Consider the following 21652-nt stretch of genomic DNA (forward strand, 5'->3'; position numbering starts at 1 on the left):
CAAAATTGGAATTAAGACAAATTGACTCCCCAAGAGTTCCAGGAAGTAGTGTTTATCCAGAGCACAGTTTGCAAAATATCATCCCTGGGGGACACACTGCCCAGGACAGCCTGCTGGCGGGGGTCAAGGGGCAGGGGCCTTGCTGAGGTGAACTTCATCTCTCACCTCCCCAGTTCAAGTCCTGAGTCTGGCAAGTGGGCTTCCTATTCTTATTTTTGATTGTGAGGTTTTCCAGGGAGGACCCCAATGTTGGGGTCCACACACCCCAATAAAGTGCCAGTGGCTCAACATCATCACTATTGTCAACTGGCTAATTAGAGATTGAATTCCTCCCTCACTGCTGATGAGTCTCATCCCCCTGGGTCACTTGTCAAATGGAAAAGATGTGGCAGCTCCAGCTTCCAGAGGCCCTGCCTGCTGTGTAGAGTCGGGGTGGGACTTGGGGCAGGTGCAGAGGCTGAGTGAGGGCGTGGGGCTCTGGGAGGAGACAGGGCTGCCCTAGGTGGCCCTTGTTATTCTCTGCTGCAACCCCTTTCCGGTGGTGTGTCTCTAAAATCCTGACTGCAAATGTCACCTCGCACTCTTGGGTCCCTCTGATGATGGTGGTGATGAGTGGGTGTGGGGGAGGGGGCGGCGGTATGTGCTTGTGTTTCAGATGAGCTTGCTCAGCTCTAGAAATAGAAGTATTTCAAAATTTTTCTTTATTTAGTTATAAAAAAAAATACAGTACGTCTCGTGCACCAGTGTAGCCAATATATATAGTCATTATCACTAGAGCAAGTACTAAAATGATAGAAAACAGAAGGTTACAGGAATGTGTTTACCCAACTAAAAGAGCCTGAATTAAAATTGTTAATCTAAATAGCAACTTGCTTATTATGCAAAAACCCTTATTCTATATGTTTGTGAGAGCTAGAAATGTATAAGTATTATTAGTAAAAAAATATTTTAAAAGTAGTTATTCATTAAAAATAAAAATTCAGCATTATCTACAATCCCCTGAATTATGAGGGGCCTTGCCCAGAGCAGAACCTCGGCCCCTGATAAAGGGTGAGTTGGAGAGTTTGCCTTCTTCTTCAACCTCCTCCTGTTGTGTGATGCCATTTCTCCAAGGTGTCTTTGCAGCGGAAAGTGGGAGATACATAGGTGACCACAGGGCTTGGGCAGGGGCCGTGCTTCCTGCAGGGATGGGGCCCTGCTGGGGTTCCCTGAGATGTGGCAGCACTGAGGTGGAAAGGCAATGGCCCAGCTCTGTTGTGCAGTCATGCCTGGGTTTGGACTTTGACCAGAGGTGATGTGGGTCATATCTTACATGCCTCTAAGTCAAGAGATAAAGAGTAGACAGAGACAAAGAGAAAAGAAAGAGAGCATAAATGAGTAACCAGGAGGGATAGGGGAAGGTCTTCTGCTCTGGGAGAATCTGCTCTGCCTCCCAGGCAAACTGGAGGCGTGTCAGGAGTCTCAAATTGGGGTCACAGCGAGTCTAGGCCCTCTCTGGAGGGATGGGGTACAGGGGTGGTCCTCACCCTATGATCTGTCACACTGGATCTCCATTGTCCCTCCAGGTTGAATTCACAGTTGCTTCAAAGTTCTACAAGCCATTTCCCTGACTTTGGATGAATTTTCAACACTCAGTACAGCATAGTTACAGGCATGGCAGGCCAGCAAGGTCACCTCAGGACCCAAGATCGGGAGCTGTCAAGAGGCCTTTCTTCCCTCTTGACAGACTTGGGAGAGGCTGAGGGATGGTAGGGACTTGGGAGGGTGTGAGGAAGCTGAAGCAGGGCAGGCATGATGGGTGGTGCCAGTCTCCTGTGGGACTGAGCTGCAGAGTCGTGTCCCACGGTCATGCCATCCAGCCCATTGCCTCCAAGCAGACAGGCACGGGAACCTTCCCAGGGGGTTCAGGGACCTCAGGGGAAGACTTCTCCTGGCAGTTGAGCATAAGCTGCTTTGAGGAGCCAGAGAAAGTCTTTGAGTTGGACCAGTGGTCCCAGATGACAAGGTTATGTGGATGTCCCAGCCTGGATTTTCCAGCATTTTAGGGGTAGGCATTGCTGAAATGTGTTCTTGGGCATTTCAGAGATTTGGATTTTGCTACCCAAGGTGGGGAGGTCTCGGACCCATGAGGAAGGGCCCTTAGTCTGGGGCGGGTGTGCTACATTTGAGGGCTCAGTGCCCCGTGTCCGACTAGCCCGAGCTGCAGTGGCTTGGTCCCCCTAATACACCAGCTCCTCCTGGGGGTCCGAGCCGTACAGCTCGGCCAGCATCTTGAACCTGGGCCCCCAGTCGTTGAGAAAGTCGTAATCGATATCAGAGTCGGACGAATCAGTGCCCAGGGAGCTGAGGGACTCAGCAATGGACTCGGCACCCTCGTAGCCATAGATGTGTAGAGTGTCGTAGGGTGGGCCGCCGCCGTCGTGGTCCGCCTCGTCCTTCTTCACCTCGATCATCGCAGCCATCTCCCCGGGCCCGTGCACCCCGGGCGCGTGCCGCGGCGGCTTCTGCACGTGTGGGTAGAGGGACGTGCGTGCCTCCAGCGCCGGCCGTGGGGGCTTGGCCCCGCCGTGACGCACCGAGTTGAGCACCGACACATCGTAGCTGGTAGTGTCCATCTCGCCGCCACCCTCCTCGTCGTAGGTGACGAGTTGCTCGTGGATCTCCGTCACGCTCTTGCCGTGGGCGCGGGCCTGCTTCCGGAGCCGCCGCCGCAGGAAGATGAGGAGGGCGATCACTGTGGTGGAGCAAGCCAGAGCTAGTCAGACACGGGCCAGCAGGCTGGGTGGCTCCCACTCTCTGAGGCTCACCTGCACCCTTCCCTTCTCCCTGAGAATCCCTGGGCCAGCCCAGCCTTCCAGTGACACCTGGACCAACACAGAAGGTTTCATTTGGTCTAGACACTTGGTGGGTCCATCTTGGCGCCCCTACCCCAGCATCAGCCCCACCCATTCCCATTCCCACCCCAGGATATGATCCTGGCTGGTGTCATGGCCACTGGTAGGGACTGGCGGGAGAGGAACAGAGTGGGCCTCCCTCAGGTTCATTCTCCACCCCATCTACCTGCATCCTTGCTTCCTCCCTCCTTTTACCACTGTGGAAAATCCTGGCAAATCTTTCCATGTCATTGTCCAAAGGCCAGGAGGCCAGAGGCTGAGGCAGAAATGGGGAAAGGGATGGAGTTGGAATTTGGAGTGCAAAGATTCTGAGCCAAGATGATGATGATGGACTACAGTGGTGCTGGCAGACATGGCACCCATTGCTGTAGCAGCAGCCACTCTTGAGCATCTACTGTATACATGCTGGCATGATACTGACACATTTTTATGTCCTCTCACTCAAGATTATCCCATTGTTATCCTCTTTTACAGTTAAGCAAACTGAACTCAGAGAGGCTGAGTGACTTGCCCAGAGTCCCATGGCCAGGCAGTAGTGTGATGGCAGCCCTGCTCAAAGCTCTGAGGGGTGTGACAGCATGAGGGTTGGCAACCCCTTGGAGGGGTGGACCATGTAGGGTAGAGGGCTCAGCCAGGGGCCCTCGCAGGGGAGCCACTGGCAGGAAAGGCCTGGAGCAGATAATGTGGGTGTCTCACCGTGTCCCCTGGTCCTGTCACTGTAGTGCACAGGCTAACCTCTAACCACCCGAGCGCTTCCTCTAGAGCACCCCGCCGCCATGGTGGGTGAAGTGGGGAGAACTTACACCTCTGGGAGGAGCTCCAGCCATCAGCTGGTGGGCACTAGTGGATAAACACAGGCTGTGAGTGCCAGTCCCCAGTGGGAGGAAGCTCCGGTGACCCAGGGTGACAACTTGTGTGACAGCTTGCCCTTTGTCAGCTGCCTCCCTTCCCTATCTCACTCCCTCTCTTCCTTTGGAGCTTCCTGGGAGCACCTCTCAAATAAACCACGAGCACCCCAACACTTGCCCCAGAGTTTGCTTCCTGGGGAACCCAAACTAAGGCAAGGCCTAAAATGCTCCTAAAATTGCTGAGGTCCAAACACGAAAAGAAAAGATATCAAGGTTGGAGGAATCCTTAAAATAAGGAAAGAAAGCCCCCAGTGCTAATCTAAACCAGAAGTTTTTAAACTTCCCATTTCTTTCCAAAAGAGGAACTAGATCCTTTTTTTTCCAAAATAGGTTTTATATAAATAAATGCCTAGAACAGGGCCTGGTACACAGTAAGTGCTCAAAATATGTAAGTTGAATGAGTGAATGTCATATATAAAGTGTTTTAAACCAGAAGAGCCTTGAGCCCCGCCCCCTCCTCTCTCCTCCTCCCCTGCCCTTAGGCACCCAGGGAGGTGGAGCTCCCCCACCCCACCTCAGGAACCCTGAGGCTCAGAGTCGGGTACTGGTGCAGGGCTGCCCTGAGGGCTGGAGGCAGAGTTGGGCCTGGATCCCTGGCTTCTTCCTCCTCCTGTGCAGCCCCCTCAGTATCCCTTTGCGTCCTCCCGGGCACTGACCTGCGATGGTGAGGATGCAGAGGAAGATAGTTACCAGCACCTGGATGCTGACGCCCACCTGGGCAGCCACCTCCTCACACAGAGTGAACTCGCCACGCTCGTTGCACTTGCAAATGGTCACGTCCAGCATGCTGGTGCCGGTGAGGCTCGGCCTCCCGTTGTCCGAGATGAGCACAGGCAGATGGTGGACCTTGGCACGTTCCCGGTCAAAATACCCATACTTGACTGTGATATTGGCTGTGTTATCTGGAAACACCAAGGCTTTGGAGTCAAGTTCTGCTGCCTAGAGTCCCTGTCCTCTCCTCTACACTGATGGTGTGGCCTGCCTCCTCCAGGAAGCCCTTGGTGACTGCGCTAGCCCACATGCTGTCTGGGCTGCCTCTCTGCCCTTTATACCCCTGATTCATGTTTCAGCCATTTGATGGCAGGTCTGTTCCTCCAGAGAGGGGATGTTTGGGGCAGCAGCTTTGACCTGGCCTCTAAGAAAGACTTGGCCAGAATGTAAAATCCTTGCTTTCTGTTTCTGTGGGCAACTGATATGCCTGGCCCCTTCTTCCTCCCTAACCCCACTTCAGGAAGAGATGACCCTTAATTAATGATCGTTTCCCCCTTTGGCAAAGGGGGAAATAAAGTCTTTTAGCATTGGACTAACTTCTAAGGCTGTTTTTGCTATCCCTGAAAATTTGTTAGAAAGTAAAAACAACACATAGGTAGGTGCCCTGGGCGCTGAGGGCATGATTGCCTGCAGGTGCCCTGGGCACGCTGGAATTGGGAATGTGTTCTGGCCCAAATATTGGCTCTCCCTCCCAGCTGCAATCAATTCATGTACAGAATTCCCCGGGGAGATTTTTAAACATTCTGATTTTCAGACCCTCCTCTACACCCCCTCCCCTTTCCCCTACTCTCCTCCCGCATTTCTGATTCAGTGGCTCTGAGCAGAGGCCAAATAATCTGCCTTTTGTAGGCTCCCGGGATGATCAGAGGGTCCAGGGACTTCCTGCCCCAGGATTTACCTAGCCATGCAGGGTTGGCACACTCAGGAAGCCAAAAGTAAAGGAAGCCATCTTTTAGGTTTCAAATGGAAGTCAATTACATTTCGTTATTAAGTAGCCATGTCTATAATCATTGAAAGTAATAACAATATGGTCATTGATACTTTATGGGAGAAATTAGAGATTTCTCACTGTACTCATTTAATACTGTAACAGGACATTCACGTTGTAAGTGAATCTGAGACCAACAAACTTGTCTCCTAGTTGGCTACCCATGGGGTGTCTCTAGGTGGCATTTAAGCTTTCCACTCCACTGCAGATCTCTCCTGAGGTGGGATTGAAGTGGGTATTGCTATTGCGGATGGGGTGACATGTTTGCCACATTATTTACTCCTAAAGACAGCTGAATGTTGAATAGTCTGTCATTGACTGCCAACACATCATGGCCACCTTACCCCTCCCATAGGAGGGTCCTTAAGGACAGATCTGTGGGTGATCCCCTGGGTCTGCCCCTCTCTCTCAGGGACCCTATTCCCTGACCTTCCTCAAAGGTGGCCGTGGCTGCTTCTGTGCAGGGATCCTCATCGACCATGGTGCTGCCAGTTGGGGCGGGCGGGGATTCTGCGGCATGCTGGGTGAAGGATTGTTTTATTTAGACCCAAGGGGGGTTTTCTGTTTTTCTGAGGAAGGTGTAGACGCTGTGGAAACCTGTCTGCTTTGGGCTGGCATCCAGTCAGCTCAGTGTCAGCACCCCCAGAAGCACATACTCGTCAGAGGCTCTGATTGGTCCTACTGACACCACAGGAATCACTCTCTAGGCTGTGATTGGTGTCCTGTCCTGGGGACACCTGGTGGTAAGTAGTGATTGTAGCAGAATTAAAACACTGTATCCTTGGCATTTGGGATTTCAGCTGTCCAGTTTTGACTCTTTGGGAGCAACCTCAAAGTTCCATGTTATAGAGCAGTTTGCAGTTGTGCTGAGCACAGAGGTCCCATGGGAAGGAATCCCTTGGCTAGTCCGTAAACTGAGCTGTCTGCACCCCATGTCTGTTCTGTGCTCCTCAGCGACCTGACTATCTTGTGGGGAAGGGAAGCCCACATGGACTTGGCAGTGTGGCCGGGGCGGCTCTGACCACTGCACAGACCAATAAGGTACATGGTGGGAGTTGTACAACATATTCTGTAACTTGAAAGCCCCAGTGAGGGCCTGCTCCTAGTTCATCGGCTTGGTCCTTGACCTTGCACTTTAAAACACAGATAACCCCATCCATGACTCCCTCTAAGAGCCAGGCTGACTGCTTTGAGACGCACCGTGATTATCCGTGAGAGTGAAGTTGCTGTCCTCAGTGCCCAGGTAGAACTTGAACTTCACATTTTGTGGCGTTATATCCTTGTCTATTGCCGAGATTCTCACGACCAGCTGGAGGGTGGAAGATGGGGGGATGGTCAGTGGTGGTGTTGGGCTGGCCTGGATTCAGTGATGGGGACTTCGGGTTTAGACCCAACTGTGCCTGCCTCTTACCTGTTAACACTAACCTAAATGGTCTCCACGAAGCCACTCTTTCTACCACCCACCCCCCCGCCAATCTACTCGTTACACATTCTCTCTGAGCCCCGGTTGGTTTCATCATCTGTAAAGTAGGGATGATGTCACCTTTCCGCAAGGCTGTTGTACAGGTTACGTTAAGCTCAGTGAAGCGCCAGCTGACTGTGGCTGGGAAGTGCTCCCCTTCAGCCTGCCCCAGCTGGTGCTGCCTCGCCCCCACACCTGAGCCAGACTCACCTTGCCCTGGGCAGCGTTTTCACACACTTTGGGCTTGTAGGGCTGGGCAAACTCCGGGGCATTGTCATTCTCATCCAAAACTTCGATATGGACCTGCACAATGGATTCTTTGCCCGTGGGGTTTCCTGCAGGGGAAAGGACTCATCACTGCAGTGGGCTTAGCAGATGCTGCTCCGGGGTTAAAAGGTGTGTGGATGGGGAGTCCTGGAGGGGTGCTCTTTTTGGAGGAAGAGGGGGCTGTGGACCTCTTGAATGGAGGCCAGGGATGGTTTTGAATGAAAGGAGTGAAAGAGGAAAGGGGTAAAGCTTCATGCACAAGGATGTTTGCTCAAGAATTACTTGTAAGAATCAAAAAGGTAAACCACATCTGTGTATTTTAAAAGGCTTTAATTAAATCAGTTGAATAATTATTAAATCAATCCAGCAATTTAATTAAGTAATCAAACTAATTTAAATAAATTAATTACAAAATAATTGAAAAGGTAAACAATCTAAGTGAGATTGGGTTAATAAATTACACCACTTTAAAAGAATGGACTATGTGGCCATTTGCAATGCCCATGTAAATTACATTTTTAAAATGTAATTTTTTAAAAAAAGGCATTTTAGTATTGGGAGCAAATGATTCTGGAATGAGGTTAAGTAAAAACGCAGGGTATGATTTCTATACAAATATTATGATCTCTCTTGTATAAAAAATGTATAGAAAAAAGGCTAGGGAACTACACAGCAGTGCTAACAGTAATTATCTCTGTATGGTGGGATCATGGGGCATAATTTTCTCCTTTTTAATAGTTTTCTCATTTTAAAATGAACAACAAACTGTTACTTTTAAAATTTAAAAATTGTATGAGTGAGATTAGATGGGGAAGAAAGGGGCAAAGATTGATCTGGAAGGTACACAGGAGTCCACTGAAGTTGGCCTGGCTGCCGTGCTGGGGGACATGTTGCTTGCAGGGGGCAGGGGTCCTCGATCCTCCAGGATAGCATCAGTGGGACCTTGGCCAAATCACCCCCTTTCTGGGCCCTGTGATTCTTCTCCTGGAGGGCGGTTGTGATTTTTCTCATATAGGCAAAGAATGCAAAACTCCAACACTTGCTTTTCCCTCTGGCTGAAGTTACTCTAATTTCTGGAGAACCTCCAACAGTTGGAAACTGCTTCAGATTTTGAATTCAATCCATAAACTGGCACATAAACACCCTCCAGAGAAGCCTTTTCCAAATGCCCACAGTACTAAGACCACACGGCCCCTGTTCAATGCATATTCCTTGGCCCCATTTCTGACTCACCGGACCAGAGCCTCCAGGGAGGCATCTGAAAAGCTCTGTGTTTAAGAGGTGCCTCAGATGATTCTCATCACAGGGACATCTGGCAGCTTGTTTTGTAACAGTCCTTAAACTATAGTGTGCGTGAGATTCTGATTCAGTCTGGGGGTGGGGCCCGACATTCTGCCCTTCTAACAAAGTGTTGGGGGACATGGATGCTGCTGGTCCATCCACGCTTGGGGAGGGAGGTGCTGTAGCATCCCAACAGGTGCTTATAGTCCTCCAGAGAGCCCAGAATGACAGGTTATGCCAATTTTGAAAGAATGAAGATAGAAGAGGGGCCCAGGTCCCTTGGCAAATGGGGCCACTTACCTCTAGAATCCAGCTCTTTGGCCTCCACTGTCAGGTTGTACCAAGGGTAGACTTCTCTGTCCAGTTCTTTCTCATTGTAAATATTCCCCTGCTTGGTTACTCCAAAGAACTGACCCTTGTCACTGGTCCTGCGGATGGAGTATCTGCCCAGAGGAGAGAGTTTCAAGGCTTTCTCCGTTGTCCTTTGCTGAGTCCATATTCCTCAGCAGGACAGATGAGGCCCTTTAGGGTCTGTCTCTTGCATCCATCTCCATTTTCCTCTCACTGCTCATGGCATCTACCACCCAGAGGGAGTCAGAGCAATGAAATAATCCCTTTGATCCCAGTGTTGCCATCACTGGGCTGAAGATGGTGCCTGAGACTCCATCAACAGCCCTTCCAGGCAGGTGGTACTAGAATCAACTATACCACAGCTGGGGTTGGATTTTGTGATGAATGAAAAAAAATGGGCAAGAGCAAGAAGAAATAAAAAAGGAGCTAAAAATGGTAAGTGATCGGAAGGCAATTAACTTTGTGAAGTGAAAAAAGTTCTAGAAATTTTAAAAAAAAGGTTTTAAGAGATGAAAAGAGAGAGGAAAAAAATTATGTATAGCATTCTAAGCATATATTTTCACTGCTCCTGAGAAAAGTTCCAGAACAAAAAGAAGAAATAACAAAAGTTATAATAAAAGCACTCTTTTGTCTAGTTGATAGAGAAGAACAAATAGTGTGAAATAGGCATGGTATGATCCAAAAAAATTAAAAACGGTTAAACCCCCCAGACAAACAAATCCACCATTAATGTATGTAGACGTCTGTGTGGTCCTGAAGGAGGGCATGGTGGGGGCACAGCAAATCACAAACGCGAGCTACTGAAAGTCAGGGTTACTGACGTTTTTTTTACAGATCCTTTCCCTTTTGTGGTTTTGGGAAGACAAATGTAACAAAGCATGTTTAGTGAAGGGGTTTCGTGTATGTTAAATTGCTTTTGACTGTCAGATCTCCCCAGACGGGACCCGTGGGAGCCATGGCCCAAGGGACAGCCCTTTGATGGTAGAACAGATGATGGGTCAGGACCATGCTAGGTGGGATTCCTGGGCAGGACGAGATTCTGCTAGGCCGCAGAGGGAAGTGGAAGAGCTTGGGGTTCTTGTCCTGCCCCTGCCCACGTCCTGTATATGTTCAGGGAGATGCCAGTTTCCCCCTTAATTCCTGGGCTCAGCCCAGCAAGTGCGAGAACCTCAATGCCGAGACTGGCACGATCCTCACAGTCCCCTCGCCTTCCTCCTCCTCACCTGATGCTCCGCCGAGCCGCGTCGGGGTCCACAGCCCGCACTGGGCCGATTAGAGGTTTCTTCTGGTTCTCCCGCAGCTGGAAGTGGTAGAAGCGCTGCTCGAAGACGGGGGGCTCGTCCACGTCTGTGACGTTGATGATGATGCGGGCCGTGTTTTTGGAGGTGCTGCTCAGGTGGTGGAGGTTGATGGTGGGGTCCGTGGCCTCAATGGTGAAGCTGTATTGCCGGATGTTTTCGTAGTCCAGGGGCTGCAGAAAGATAAAGGACGGTAAGCACCTGCTCTGAGCCAAGCATGTGGCTGTGATTTTCGCAGCGACCCTGCAAGGTAGTACTGGGATGATACCCCTTTTACAGATGAGGGGCCTGTGGCCTGAAGAAGTCATGCGACCTGGATATTTCCAAGGTCATCAGGAGAGGCTGGGCCTGGCTGTTTTCAGCTGCCTCCCCTGGGTCCTGGTCCTAGCTCTGTGCCTGGCCCTGCTCCAAGTATTGGGGACACACTGGATCAGCCACAGTCCTGCTCTCAAGGGGATCACAGACCAGAGGTTCTATCTGCAGTTCCTTGAGGGCATGCCTTTTTTTGTGTGCTTTGCTCAAGATGCTTCTCTTACCCTTGCCTGCTTGGCACACTCCTACTCACCCCTCAAGAAGCCAATCCAAAGGTAAACAGACGTCCTCTCAGAACCGGTCCCTGCCCCTCCTGATACAGGTAATTGCTGCCAACATGGGACCCTTTTTGTCTGTGTCTCTGTCCTCCCCACTGGCTGATAGCTTTGGTATCGGGGAGACTGTCTAAGTCCCTCAGCTATATCCAGTCTCTAGTGCAGGCTGGACTGGAGACAGACTCAGGAAAGGTCTGCTGGCAGAATGGCAGAGGGGTTCTGGAGTGTCCCTTTTGAGGTGGGTTACCCCTGGCTTGGGATCCCCAGTCCTCTGCATGCCACTCTGGGGGCAGTTTGTGCCCCTGGCAGTCCTGCCCTCCTCCTCCAGATTCAGCCAGCCTGATTGCTCTGACTCTCAGCAGCAGCCACTGCCAATGGCCACACCATCCCTACGGCATTCACTGTTTCCTTCCAGGCTGACAGCTTTCTGCTGCAAGTACCTGTAATCTACCAGCGCTCTCCTGGCTGGTGCCTAGGGCAGATCAGAAAGTGCCAGGGAGTGAGCACCACCCCCAGAAGCCCTCATTCAGCCCACAACTGCTGCGTCTTTGAGACATATTGTACACTGTCCCCTAGATGTCCCCAGTGAGACTGTGCCCCACTTGCCCCCAGGGATCACCTGCTCACTAAGGAGCCTGGATTAGCTCTCCTCCTTTTCATGTGTCACTGCTCCTGTGGCTTCCTGAGATCACCTCCCCCCCAAAAACGATTTACACCCAAATCCTTGCTTCAAGGTCTGCTTCTGGGGTAAGCCAGCCTAAGGCACTGATCCTCCCCTCCTGGCTACCCCTCCCCAGCTCCAGGGTCACAGTCTCCATGAGCACATGGCCAGCTCTAATCTGACCCAGAAGGTGCAGCTTTGATGGCCTCTGAGCCAGGAGCAGCCCTAGGTGAGTCCTGAGGATGCTGGGCACCCCTTTCTCCACATCTGAGGTCACTGCTGCAGTCCCACCCCCCACCTCCACCTCTGAGGTCACCTTCATGGGCTTGATGATGCCCTCGTTGTGAGTGGGGTCCGTCTCGATGGTGAAGGTGTCCTTGTACTCGCCCTGCACGATGCTGTACTTGGTCTGCCGGTTCTGAGGCTCATCTGGGTCCTCAACAAACAGAGAGCCCAGGGGGCTGCCCACACGGATGTCTTCAGGCACAGCAAATGAGTACTTGGCTGATGCAAAAGGGGAACCCCAGCGGGCACTGGGTTAATGAGATAGACAAGGCGGTTGTCCCCCATACTGTCCAACACATTTTGATACAGGAAATGGGCACAATAAAATAGTAGTAGTAGTACTAGTGGCAGTGGTAATTCCCCTGGGATTTTGGGTCCCAGGGCAAAGAGGTTCTGCTCTGTCTGTCCTTCCATCCTTCTGTCTATCTGACGAGCACTTACTCTCAAGCACATTCTGTATGTCAGGTACTTTGCTAGGGGACCTATCACTTGACAAGAGAGAGAAGTCTGGCCTTCAGGGAACTGGCACCGTCCACAATGAGGCCATTTCAGGAAAACCGGCCTGCCCTTGGGGTGGCCGAGCCTCTGAACAACGCCGTCAGCATTGGAGGTGCAAGAGGTGAGCCGGCTGACTTTCCTCTGCAGCCCCACCCAGGGTGCGTGAAAAGCTCTTGTCAGATGTTTTTCTGGGGGTAGAATCAGGCTGTGGGTGGGCTCTGGGCATGGAGCCCTGCCATACCCCTGCTTCCCAGCTCATGAGGATTTTCTAGGTGGGGGCCTGGATTTTCCTGAGCTCATGGGATCGGGTGCAGCTGGCCCTATCTGGCAGTGGGACTTTGGCCCAGCGGTGGCACACAGCAGGGAGCGTGCCTTCCTGCTGGCCTGCAAGGGCACTGTGGCAGGGGACAGCTGGCCAACTGTGGGGATGTGTACAGGTGGGAAGCAGGGCCCCTCCGTGCTCCAGAAAGACTTCCTGAGCTGTAGGCCCACCCTGGGGTGGAGGGAGAGGGAGACGGATGCCAGGCTCGTCCCCCAGGGCTCTTGGAGCATCCCACCCGCCACCTGCCCGGGGCCCCAGGGGAGGGGCTCACACTGGGTGAAGATGGGAAGGTTGTCGTTGATGTCCTGCAGTGTGATAATCACTGTGGCTGTGCCCGAGTCTCCATAGAGGCCCTTGGCATCTTGTGCTTCCACCTCGACCTCGTACTTGACCTGCATCTCCCGGTCCAAGTCACTGCTTTTCGTGACAATGAGTCCTGCAGAAAGTGTCATATCAGGAGCCATATTAGCAGGGGAGCTTTTAGAAAATACTGATGCCCACGCCATCCTAGAGCGCACCTGCCCTCAAAGCTCCCCAGGTGGTTTTCCTGTGTAGCCGGGGCTGAGAGTCCGTGGTGAACCGTCTCCCACCTCCAAGCCCTGCACTGCTAGGCCAAAGCAACCAAACGCTTTGGTCTGCTGTCAGTCCTAGCCACCTGGAGCGCTGGGTTGAGAAAGCATGGGGCCACACCTAGGCTCCGAGTGGGAAGAGTGCCGTGAGGGCTTGGTGATGGCTGTCTCGGTGCAGCTTGGGTTGTGCTGTGTATTCGCCACTGCTCCGAAAGATGGTATGCCGGTGCCTGACCGCCTGGATTTCTTATTGCTCCCAAGACTCAGTCCTTACAGTTTTTTAGTCCCATTGAGTGGACAGTGACAATGGGCCACGTGCTCTCTATGCATTGTCTAACTCAGACTTCATGGCTACTGTACTAGGTGAATATAAGTCTCCCAGTTTTTGAGATGAGGGAACTAGGGCTCACAGAGGTCAGCTGACTTGTCTAAGGTCTTCAGAGGAGTGAATAGCAGAGCTGGGTTTGGAAATCAGACCTGTCTGATTCCATACCCATGAGCTGCTAACCGGCATTCTCTTCTGCCTCTTGTGTCACTGCTTAGGTCCTGATTTTGTCCTTGTCCTGTGAGTTCACTGTTTGGGCACCTGTCTGCCTCCTTCTGCCCTCACCAGCCACCTGGTCTTGATGTGTGGTAATGACTGCGTCCCTGGGGCAGTGTGGTCCAGTGGTAAGTGACAACTGTCAGACCAGACTTCCCCTGGCGCCTGCCCGCATCTGGAATGTCTGCCTCCACCCCCCTCCAAGCCAGTGCTGCCCAAGGAGGTGGGGGGGAGGCGGAGCCACACTGACCAGAACTATCGATGGCGAAATGCTCTCCTCCCTTCCGGAGTTGGTACACAACAGAGGTGTGGTCTGCCACCGTGGGGTCGTCTGCATCCACTGCTGTTACCTGGATGACTGGGGTCCCTGTGGAGAGAGAATCCAGGGCTGGCTGCCTTGTGACTGCTGCCCCCCGCCCGTTCCCAGATGAGAGCAGACGGGGCTTCTGCTGTTCCCCAAACCCACCTCACTCCGGGCCTGCGGGAGAAGAGGCTTCATTGCTCTCTGAGGAGGCTGTGTCGGGGCAAAGTGCTGGCAGCCCGATCACACACAAGGGGCAAAGAGAGCAGGTGGTTCTCATTGGTGGGGGAAATGTGCGAAGGGGCAAATAGCTGGAGTCATGTGGAGAAACCGTAAGGGGCTTCTTCTTGCTTCTAGAAGTGTGAGAACAGTGACTAGGAACTCCAGGTTCCCCATGCTTAAAAGGAAGTTCTGGTCCTGGAGTCCTGGCCGGAGAGCCTGGACCAAGCGGTGGGGAAGGGAGGCCTTTTCTGGCACCTCCTGGAGGCTGAGGGTAGAACTGCAGAAGGAACTGTCCCCTGCAGAGGCCTGGGTTCCAGGCTGGTGACACATCTCTGGAAGGAGCGCATCCCTCCGCCCCCTTAGACTCCTGCACAGACCTAATGACGGCTCTCCTTGTCTCACTGGCAGAGTTGCCTCCGCGTGAGAAAGCTACGCTTTTGACGGGCCAGTCCCGAGAGTCAGAGCAGTGGGAAGGATTGGCTCCAAAGAGTAATGAGGTGCGTCTGTGTCTGTGATGGTGAGGGCTCCGTCTGGGGACCAGAGTTTCTTTTCAGTCATAATAAAAAGTGGCAATACGGGCATCACCGTCACTGCCTGGAACTCACTGAATCCTGCCCCCAGGCGGTGAAGCTGCGATGGGAGAGGTGCCTCCGGGCTACGGATGGGCGAGGGGAGAGGGAGAGGGACAGACTGGGCACATACCCATCTTCGACATTTCGGGCACGGAGGCGTTGTACACCCGGTGTGTGAACACAGGCCAGTTGTCATTCACATCGTGAACTTTGATGGTGAAGCTGGAAGGAGACTCCAGGTTCTTCCCGGTGTCCTTGTCCACCACCAGGGCAATGAGGTGGTACTCAGAGATCTTCTCTCTGTCCAGCCTCTCAAAGGCATACACGTCCCCACTGTTCTCATTGACCCGGAAGACCTTGCCGGCGGACTCTCCTTTGAGCTGGTACTTGGTGTTCCTGCGGTTCACACTTGATTTAATCTAGGAGAGGAGAGCCGCCATGAGCTGGAAAGGGCAGTGGTGACTGTGTGCATGTGAGTGAGTGTGTGTGCCCAGGTGAGTGTGCCAGAGCATGGCATTATTGAAAATTCAATGATGTAAACTCACAATTAAATCAATCGTATTAGAAACAAAGGTAGCATACTCAAAATCTATTGCTTGTTAATTACTTTACTACATTTAACAAGGTTCTTGAATTTTTATGTTGATTGTATCGAATAATGGAAATACTGGATAATGCTGTCTTCATGCATATCTATTGCCCCTCTGCCTTCCATGCATCAAGTTGGTACCTTGAAGCAGGCATAGTGAAAGTATTTACACCATGGAAATGACATAGAAAATGAACAAATCAGGATCTTTTTTCCTCTCAAAAACCAATTTTCAACTATTTATCAACATCCCACTGGTCCCGGTCATTTAGTTCTGGAATGGTACATAAAATGTTCTCTTGGAGATTTACAATGTGTAGTCGTGCAGAACACAACTCCACTGAGCTTTGTTTAACTCAGGATTTCCCACACTTACTAGACAACTGAACCTTTCTTCTTTTTCATACATAGTATTAGTGTCCTGAGGAATGAGATTTGGGAAATAATGTGTGTAAAGCAATTTGCACAGGCACTCAGTAAAGGCTAGCCGCTATTCATGCTAGATCCATACATTAAAGGATACTAGAAGGTTAGACTTGCTGAATGTTTCATGTATAGAGTCTTAGAAACAGGGACTATCAGGAACATCAGCTAATCACATTTCATACATGTCGAATGGTCCTCTTGTAGATGATTAGGATGTTCAAAGAATAGACTTCAATAAAAGGGAAAATCAGATGCCTAGAGGGTGCCAGACGCTGTTCTTGCTCTCGGGGCCTGGTTTGAAGCTGCAGAGCTGAGATTTGGAGGAAGGACAGCATTTAAGCGTCAAATGGAATGAGAGCCTTGAGTGAAGGAGTCTGATGCAGGTGCATCAGACAGGCTGGAGGAGAGACAGAGAGAGAGTGGGGTCTCAGGACAGAAGTGGGAGCGTCCCCAGGCTTTGCAGCGGTACAGTCATTGGAGCTTTTGGTGAGAGCATTGTTGGGGTTGGGGGAGGAGTGAGAAGCCAGGTGACAGGGCATAAAGAATGGTCTAGGAGGTGAGGAAGTGGACACAGGGAGTGAGGACCCTCCCCCAGAGCTGGGCGGGGAGCAGCTGGAGGTGATGAAGCATCCTGGGGCAGGGCTGCGATGTGCGGGGGCAGGTGGTTCATGGGGAAGTGCCAAAGCCCAGTGGCCGGGGTATATGGTGGACAGCTGGGCAGGAGGCAAAACGTGACGCACCATCTCTGGAACCTGTGGCCTGGTGAGGGTAGCCGGTACAGTGGGGATCAAGGAGGAAGCACAGCCGGGGGCCCTGTGTGAGTTACTCAGGGTTATGATATCATGGTCATTCCAAATGTGATTCTGGGTGGCGGCATTAGGGCCTGCATGGGCAGGGGTAGCAACAGGGTGTGAGTCAGCTTTGATTGATGTTACTGGAATTCTGCCTAAGATTGCATTTGACTCACACCTAAACAAGTTTTCTCGATATCATGAAATAGTGTTAAAAAAGACTTCATTTGCATATGAGTTTCTGCTTTCTTACCCTCCAACTTTTCTTAAGTAGACTTTACATTTTAGAACAGTTTTAGATTTATAGAAGAACTGAGATGGTAGTACAGAGTTCCCTTACATCCTGCCCCAGTTTCCCTGTTATTAACATCTCACATTAGCATGGTACATCTGTTGTAATTAATGGGCCAATATTGATATATTATTGTTATTAACTAAAGTTCATAGTTTGTGCAGATTTCCTTTAGCGTTTACCTACTGTCCTTTTTCTGTTCTTGGATCCCATCCAGGATACCACATTACATCTAATTGTCATGTTTCTTTATGCTCCTCTTGGCTGAGACAGTTTCTCAGACTTTCCTTGCTTTGATAACCTTTCCTTGTTTTGATGACCTTGAGAGTTTTGAGGACTGCTGGTCAGGGTATTTTGTAGGATCCCTTCTCTTAGAATTTGATGTTTTCCTCGTGATTAGACAGGTTATAGGTTTTGGGGGCCCCTCCCCTTTTTAAGCATTTAAAATTGGGTGTAACATCCTAATGCCAACAGCTATGCTGACCCGTACTTGTGGATTCAGATGGCCGCTCAGGGCTCGCTTTCATTGTCCTCCATGCAGCTCTGTAAACAAGGGCTCTGGGCTCTGATCTCAATAAACAGGGACTTCCTTCCCTCAGATGACGTCTTTGGAGCCAGGAGTTGATCCTCGGAGCCCTGTCCTTGCCTCTCCCAGGCGGCACCCTTGCTTCTTCCCAGGGTGGGGATTGTGCCGGCCCCTCAGTCCGCCGGCCCCTCAGTCCCCTGGCCCTGTGCCAGGTGCACGCTATTGGCAGGTGACCTCTGGCCTGACCTCTTCCTGCTGTGCCAGGACCCTTGGGTGAACCGTCCAGATCTGCAAGTGGTCCCTGCTTTCTGCTGACTGCCCCTGACTCAGCCTGCTGACGTTCCTTGGGAGCAGCCACTCTCTTCAGAGAGTGACTCACAGCACCGTCACCCCATTGGGAGGGATGCAGGTGGGCTGATGACATTTTCCTCTAGGACACATAGTTCACATTCCGGTTGAGGGTCAGGAACCCTCCCCTTTCCTAGGCCTCTGTCTTGGTTTCAGGTCTGGGCAAGCGTCTTCCCCTCTTGAGTGGCCAGACTAAAAGATTTAAATTTCCCAGCCATTCTTGGGGACCAGAGGAGTCCTGGGCGATGAGCGGGTGTGGCCAGGGCTGTGGGTGGAGATTCCCCCGCTGGCCACACCCCCAGCTGCTGTGGTGTTTCTGGTGCTGAGGCCAGACTGGACCCTCGCCCGTCAAAAGGTCCTTTCTGGCCTCTTTCTCCATAACCACAGGGCTCCCCCGTCACCAGCATTTGTGGGGTTCTTTGTTTGGTACATACTGCCCTTCTCGACCAGGGTAGGCAAACTGTTTCTGTAAAAGGCCAGATGGTAAAAATTTTTGACTTTGTGGGTCTCGTGTGACAACTTCTCAACTCTGCTGTTGTAGCATGAAAACAACCACGGCCATGTTTAAGTGCATGGGCGTGGCTCTGTTCCAATAAAGCTTTCTTTACAAAACCACTCTGTGGGCCGGATCTGCCAGCCCCTATTTTATACCACGAGCCCCATGAAGGTGAGGACCATGTCTGTCTTCGCCTACTCTCGTCTTCCCAGGGCCCAGCCTCGTGCTTGGGACCACACACCCTCTCACCAGTGCATGGATCTGGTCCTTCTTTAGCCGCCTATGTTTCACTTCCATGAAACTGACATGGTGAGATTTTAAAGCACTTGAAAGGGATTTTTCTCCTCACTGAAAAGTCTTAAAATACCTAGTCTATCGCCCTGTGTGAAGTTCCACCCCTAGAACCATTCCTTTCAATCAGAGTCAATGATTTTGACATCAGCAACCCTCTGACACTGTAAGACAGTTAGTAGTCACTCAGATTTGCTCCAAGCCCTAGGAAGGTGATGGAGGATGGATGCATTTTCAAAGGGGATGAAATGGGGGTTAGAGCCTTAGGCACTGCCCTGGGGGGCAGGCTGGGGTCAGGTGCCTTGTTATGGGTGTCCTAGAATCTGGGCAGATAAGTGGGGGGAGACGGGGACTCAGGGAGGGGTAGTCTGAGAGAAAGGGGTTTTTGAGGAGGTTCCAAGGCCTCGACCAGCGTTGGCAAACTGGCCTGGATGATGAGCTCTGTCAGCAGCACTGTTTTGTAGAGGTCTGCTCAGGTCTTCTGGACCTTTCCCAGATGGGGAACTTTAATGGCCAGGTGGGCTGGTCCTGGCCTAAGCCCTGAACCACTAGACTAGGCTGGCCTCCTTAGCCTGTGCAAGGGGTGGCCCTACCGCCAGTGATATGCAGTCCATGGGCCAAGGTCTGGGAGAAGAGTGAGCCATTTTGCTCACTGTCACTTTCACCACCATCGTCGTCTCCCACCATCGCCTCCATGGTCATCATCACCCCCCGCCTCCCCCTTCCCTACTACCATCACCACCGCCGTCATCATCACCACCACTGTGGTTACCGTAGTCACCACCACATGACCGCCTCCACCATCTCTCCCAGTTAGTCACCTCACAACCATCACCCGCATCCCTACAGCCACCACAACTCCTGTCACTGTTGTTACCACCACCACCACCGCTGTGGGCCGTGTGCCGCCGAGGCCTCTTCTGCTCCGGGGCCTGCGCCTTACCTTGCCCACGTAATGGGGCAGCACATCGTTTTTCTCTTCATCAATGTGCATCTGATTCCAGATCCAGTCTCTCTTCTGGCGCCGGTGCACGGGCAGTGAGCTGGGGGTGTCTGGTTGGGCAGGGTTACCGGCTGCTGCGGCAGCCACCAGCAGGCCCAGGCAGGCGCCCGCTACAGTGAGCAGCATCCCGGGCACCTGCATCTCCCCGGGAGGGATGGATCTGAGGAAGGAGGGGAGACACCATCAGTGCATGGCAGTCACCACGAGCAGCTCCCAGGGAGCACTGAAAGGTTCACTCGTCATCCTCCACTCTCTGCTCAGACCAGCAGAACCAGGCCCTTTTCCTGCCCCCACAGAGCTCCCAGTCTGGGAGGGGAAGACAGACACAGAAATAATTCCTACTTAAAGGTCACATGTGCTGGGGAAGCAAGTGCAGGCAACAGGGGAGCCCAGAGGAGAGGGCAATGCTGATGCAGATGGTAGCCTCCAAAGCCTTGTGCAGTGGACCCCCAGGTTATCCTTATCTTACAAATGGGGAAACTGAGGCACAGAGAGGTTAAGTTCAAGTTGGAGTAAGTGGTGGGGCTGAGAACAGAGCCCAGGAGTCTGACCTCGACAGCTAACATGTATCAATAAATGTTATCAATAAGTATAATAAGTATCAAAAAATAAATATTAGTAACTTATTACATGCATGACACTCTTCTGAGCACTTTACGTAGGCTATCTCATTTAATCCTCCCAATAACCCTCAAGGTGGGTATAATTGTACCTCACTTTAGAGATGAGCTTAGGAACAGAGAGGTTTAGTAACATTTCTGAGGTCACCCAGAAAGACCGTAAGCAAGAGAATTAAATTCTCACCAAGTTGGCCTGGCCCCAAAGCTCATGCTTCTTCCTGCTGCCCTCATTTGTCCTAGCAGCCGCTGTGGGGTGTGATTTAAAGACCCCTCTGAACAAACACGCCACCTGGCCCCCCGAGAGCCCTGGTGGCAGCCTTGCTTTGATGCTGTCTTCAGACTGCTCTTAAGAAAACCACACGTCTTAACCAGGACGGTCAGACCCTCACCAGTCCCCGAACTCACAGTTGGTGATCAGCCTAGTAGCTGTCACAAGAGCCGGAGTGGGGCAGGGTGGGGGTGGTGAGAGGCTGTGCTCACAGGACTGGCTTCATAGTTTGTGGGGCCCAGTTCAAAATGGAAATGTGGGTTCATTTGTCTAAAATTATTAAGAACATCAGGATGGAGACAGAAGAACATGAAACCCAGCATGGGGTCCTTTTAAGCACAGGGGCCCCATGTGATTGCACCCTTGAAGGCAGCCCTTGGGATGTGGGATCAGCCTAGACTGGGATCTGGGGTCACCCAGAGATCAGGGCCTGACTTCATCCTGATTCCAGGAAGAGGGATTTTCCCCACTGCCCCATGGTGGGTAGAGGCTGTGACCTTGGCTGTCACCGAGGCCTCTCAGCCCTGACCGCATCACTCTGCCCAGCTGGCACCTGTGTCACTGACCTGTGGCTCCTGGGATGGTTCAGAGAAAGAAGGCTAGTGGGTGGGAGTGGGAATCAGGGCTCCTGCCTGGAGAGAGACAAGGACCCACTGGACGCTGGATGGGAGGCCTCCTCCCTGGCTGTCCCCTACCCTGGCCAGAGGGAGAGGCTGGATTCTGCGCAGCACGTGAGATTTCTAAACTCTAGTAACATTTCCTCTGAGACACAGGCGCCAGGCTGTCCTCAGTGAGGGCCCAGGCTGTCTGTGCAGACTGGCCTCTGGGTCTGCTGATCTTAGCATCCACTGCCTCTACCCTGTGGCCCCTTCTGCTGGCCCAGGAGGAATTGGGCTCCCAGGGTTAGGGTGGGACTGAGCATTCCAGCAGGGCCCACGGTGCGTGTACTGTGGGCCTGGGAAGGCTCCTGGTCTGTCTCCTTGGTCCTGTGTGAGGTGGTTGAACTAGATGAGACTTGGTGCCCTTTGAGGTGGGATGTGGAAAAGGCAGCCTCTCTAGGCAGGAGGAAGGCAGTGAACAAAGGCTTGGGGAGTTGAGCATCCTGGCCAGGAAGCTGGTCCTGACTCAGGGGAGGCGGCAGCTGTGACCTCTGCCCAGCCTTGCTGGGCTCTGGCCTGTGGGTCATTTCCTTCTTTGCCTGGAAAGGAACTGCATGTCTTGCTT

General features: G+C 52.0%; 1 protein-coding gene across 1 annotated transcript; it reads right to left on the minus strand.

Moving 5' to 3' along the window:
- Positions 1–684: 684 nt before the first annotated feature.
- CDH5 (cadherin 5) lies at positions 685–19695 on the minus strand. Its single transcript, XM_064489103.1, has 11 exons — positions 19481–19695; positions 14909–15197; positions 13934–14050; positions 12845–13009; positions 11785–11972; positions 10146–10393; positions 8872–9014; positions 7234–7358; positions 6762–6870; positions 4459–4704; positions 685–2734 (listed from the first exon to the last, which is right to left on the minus strand). The coding sequence occupies exons 1-11, from the start codon at positions 19679–19681 to the stop codon at positions 2220–2222; spliced, it is 2346 nt and encodes a 781-aa protein (XP_064345173.1). The 5' UTR covers positions 19682–19695; the 3' UTR covers positions 685–2219.
- Positions 19696–21652: the final 1957 nt, after the last annotated feature.

The sequence above is a fragment of the Camelus dromedarius genome, chromosome 9 (assembly GCF_036321535.1).
Source record: "Camelus dromedarius isolate mCamDro1 chromosome 9, mCamDro1.pat, whole genome shotgun sequence".
Classification (NCBI taxonomy): domain Eukaryota; kingdom Metazoa; phylum Chordata; class Mammalia; order Artiodactyla; family Camelidae; genus Camelus; species Camelus dromedarius.

Excerpts from the sequence above, each read along its gene's own strand:
- CDH5 (XM_064489103.1), bottom strand. The coding sequence starts at position 19,681 with ATGCAGGTGCCCGGGATGCTGCTCACTGTAGCGGGCGCCTGCCTGGGC. Across the intron at positions 10,394-11,784 it reads GCATCATCAAGCCCATGAAG|CCCCTGGACTACGAAAACAT; the intron begins GTGACCTCAGAG and ends ATCTTTCTGCAG. Across the intron at positions 6,871-7,233 it reads AAAACGCTGCCCAGGGCAAG|CTGGTCGTGAGAATCTCGGC; the intron begins GTGAGTCTGGCT and ends TCCACCCTCCAG.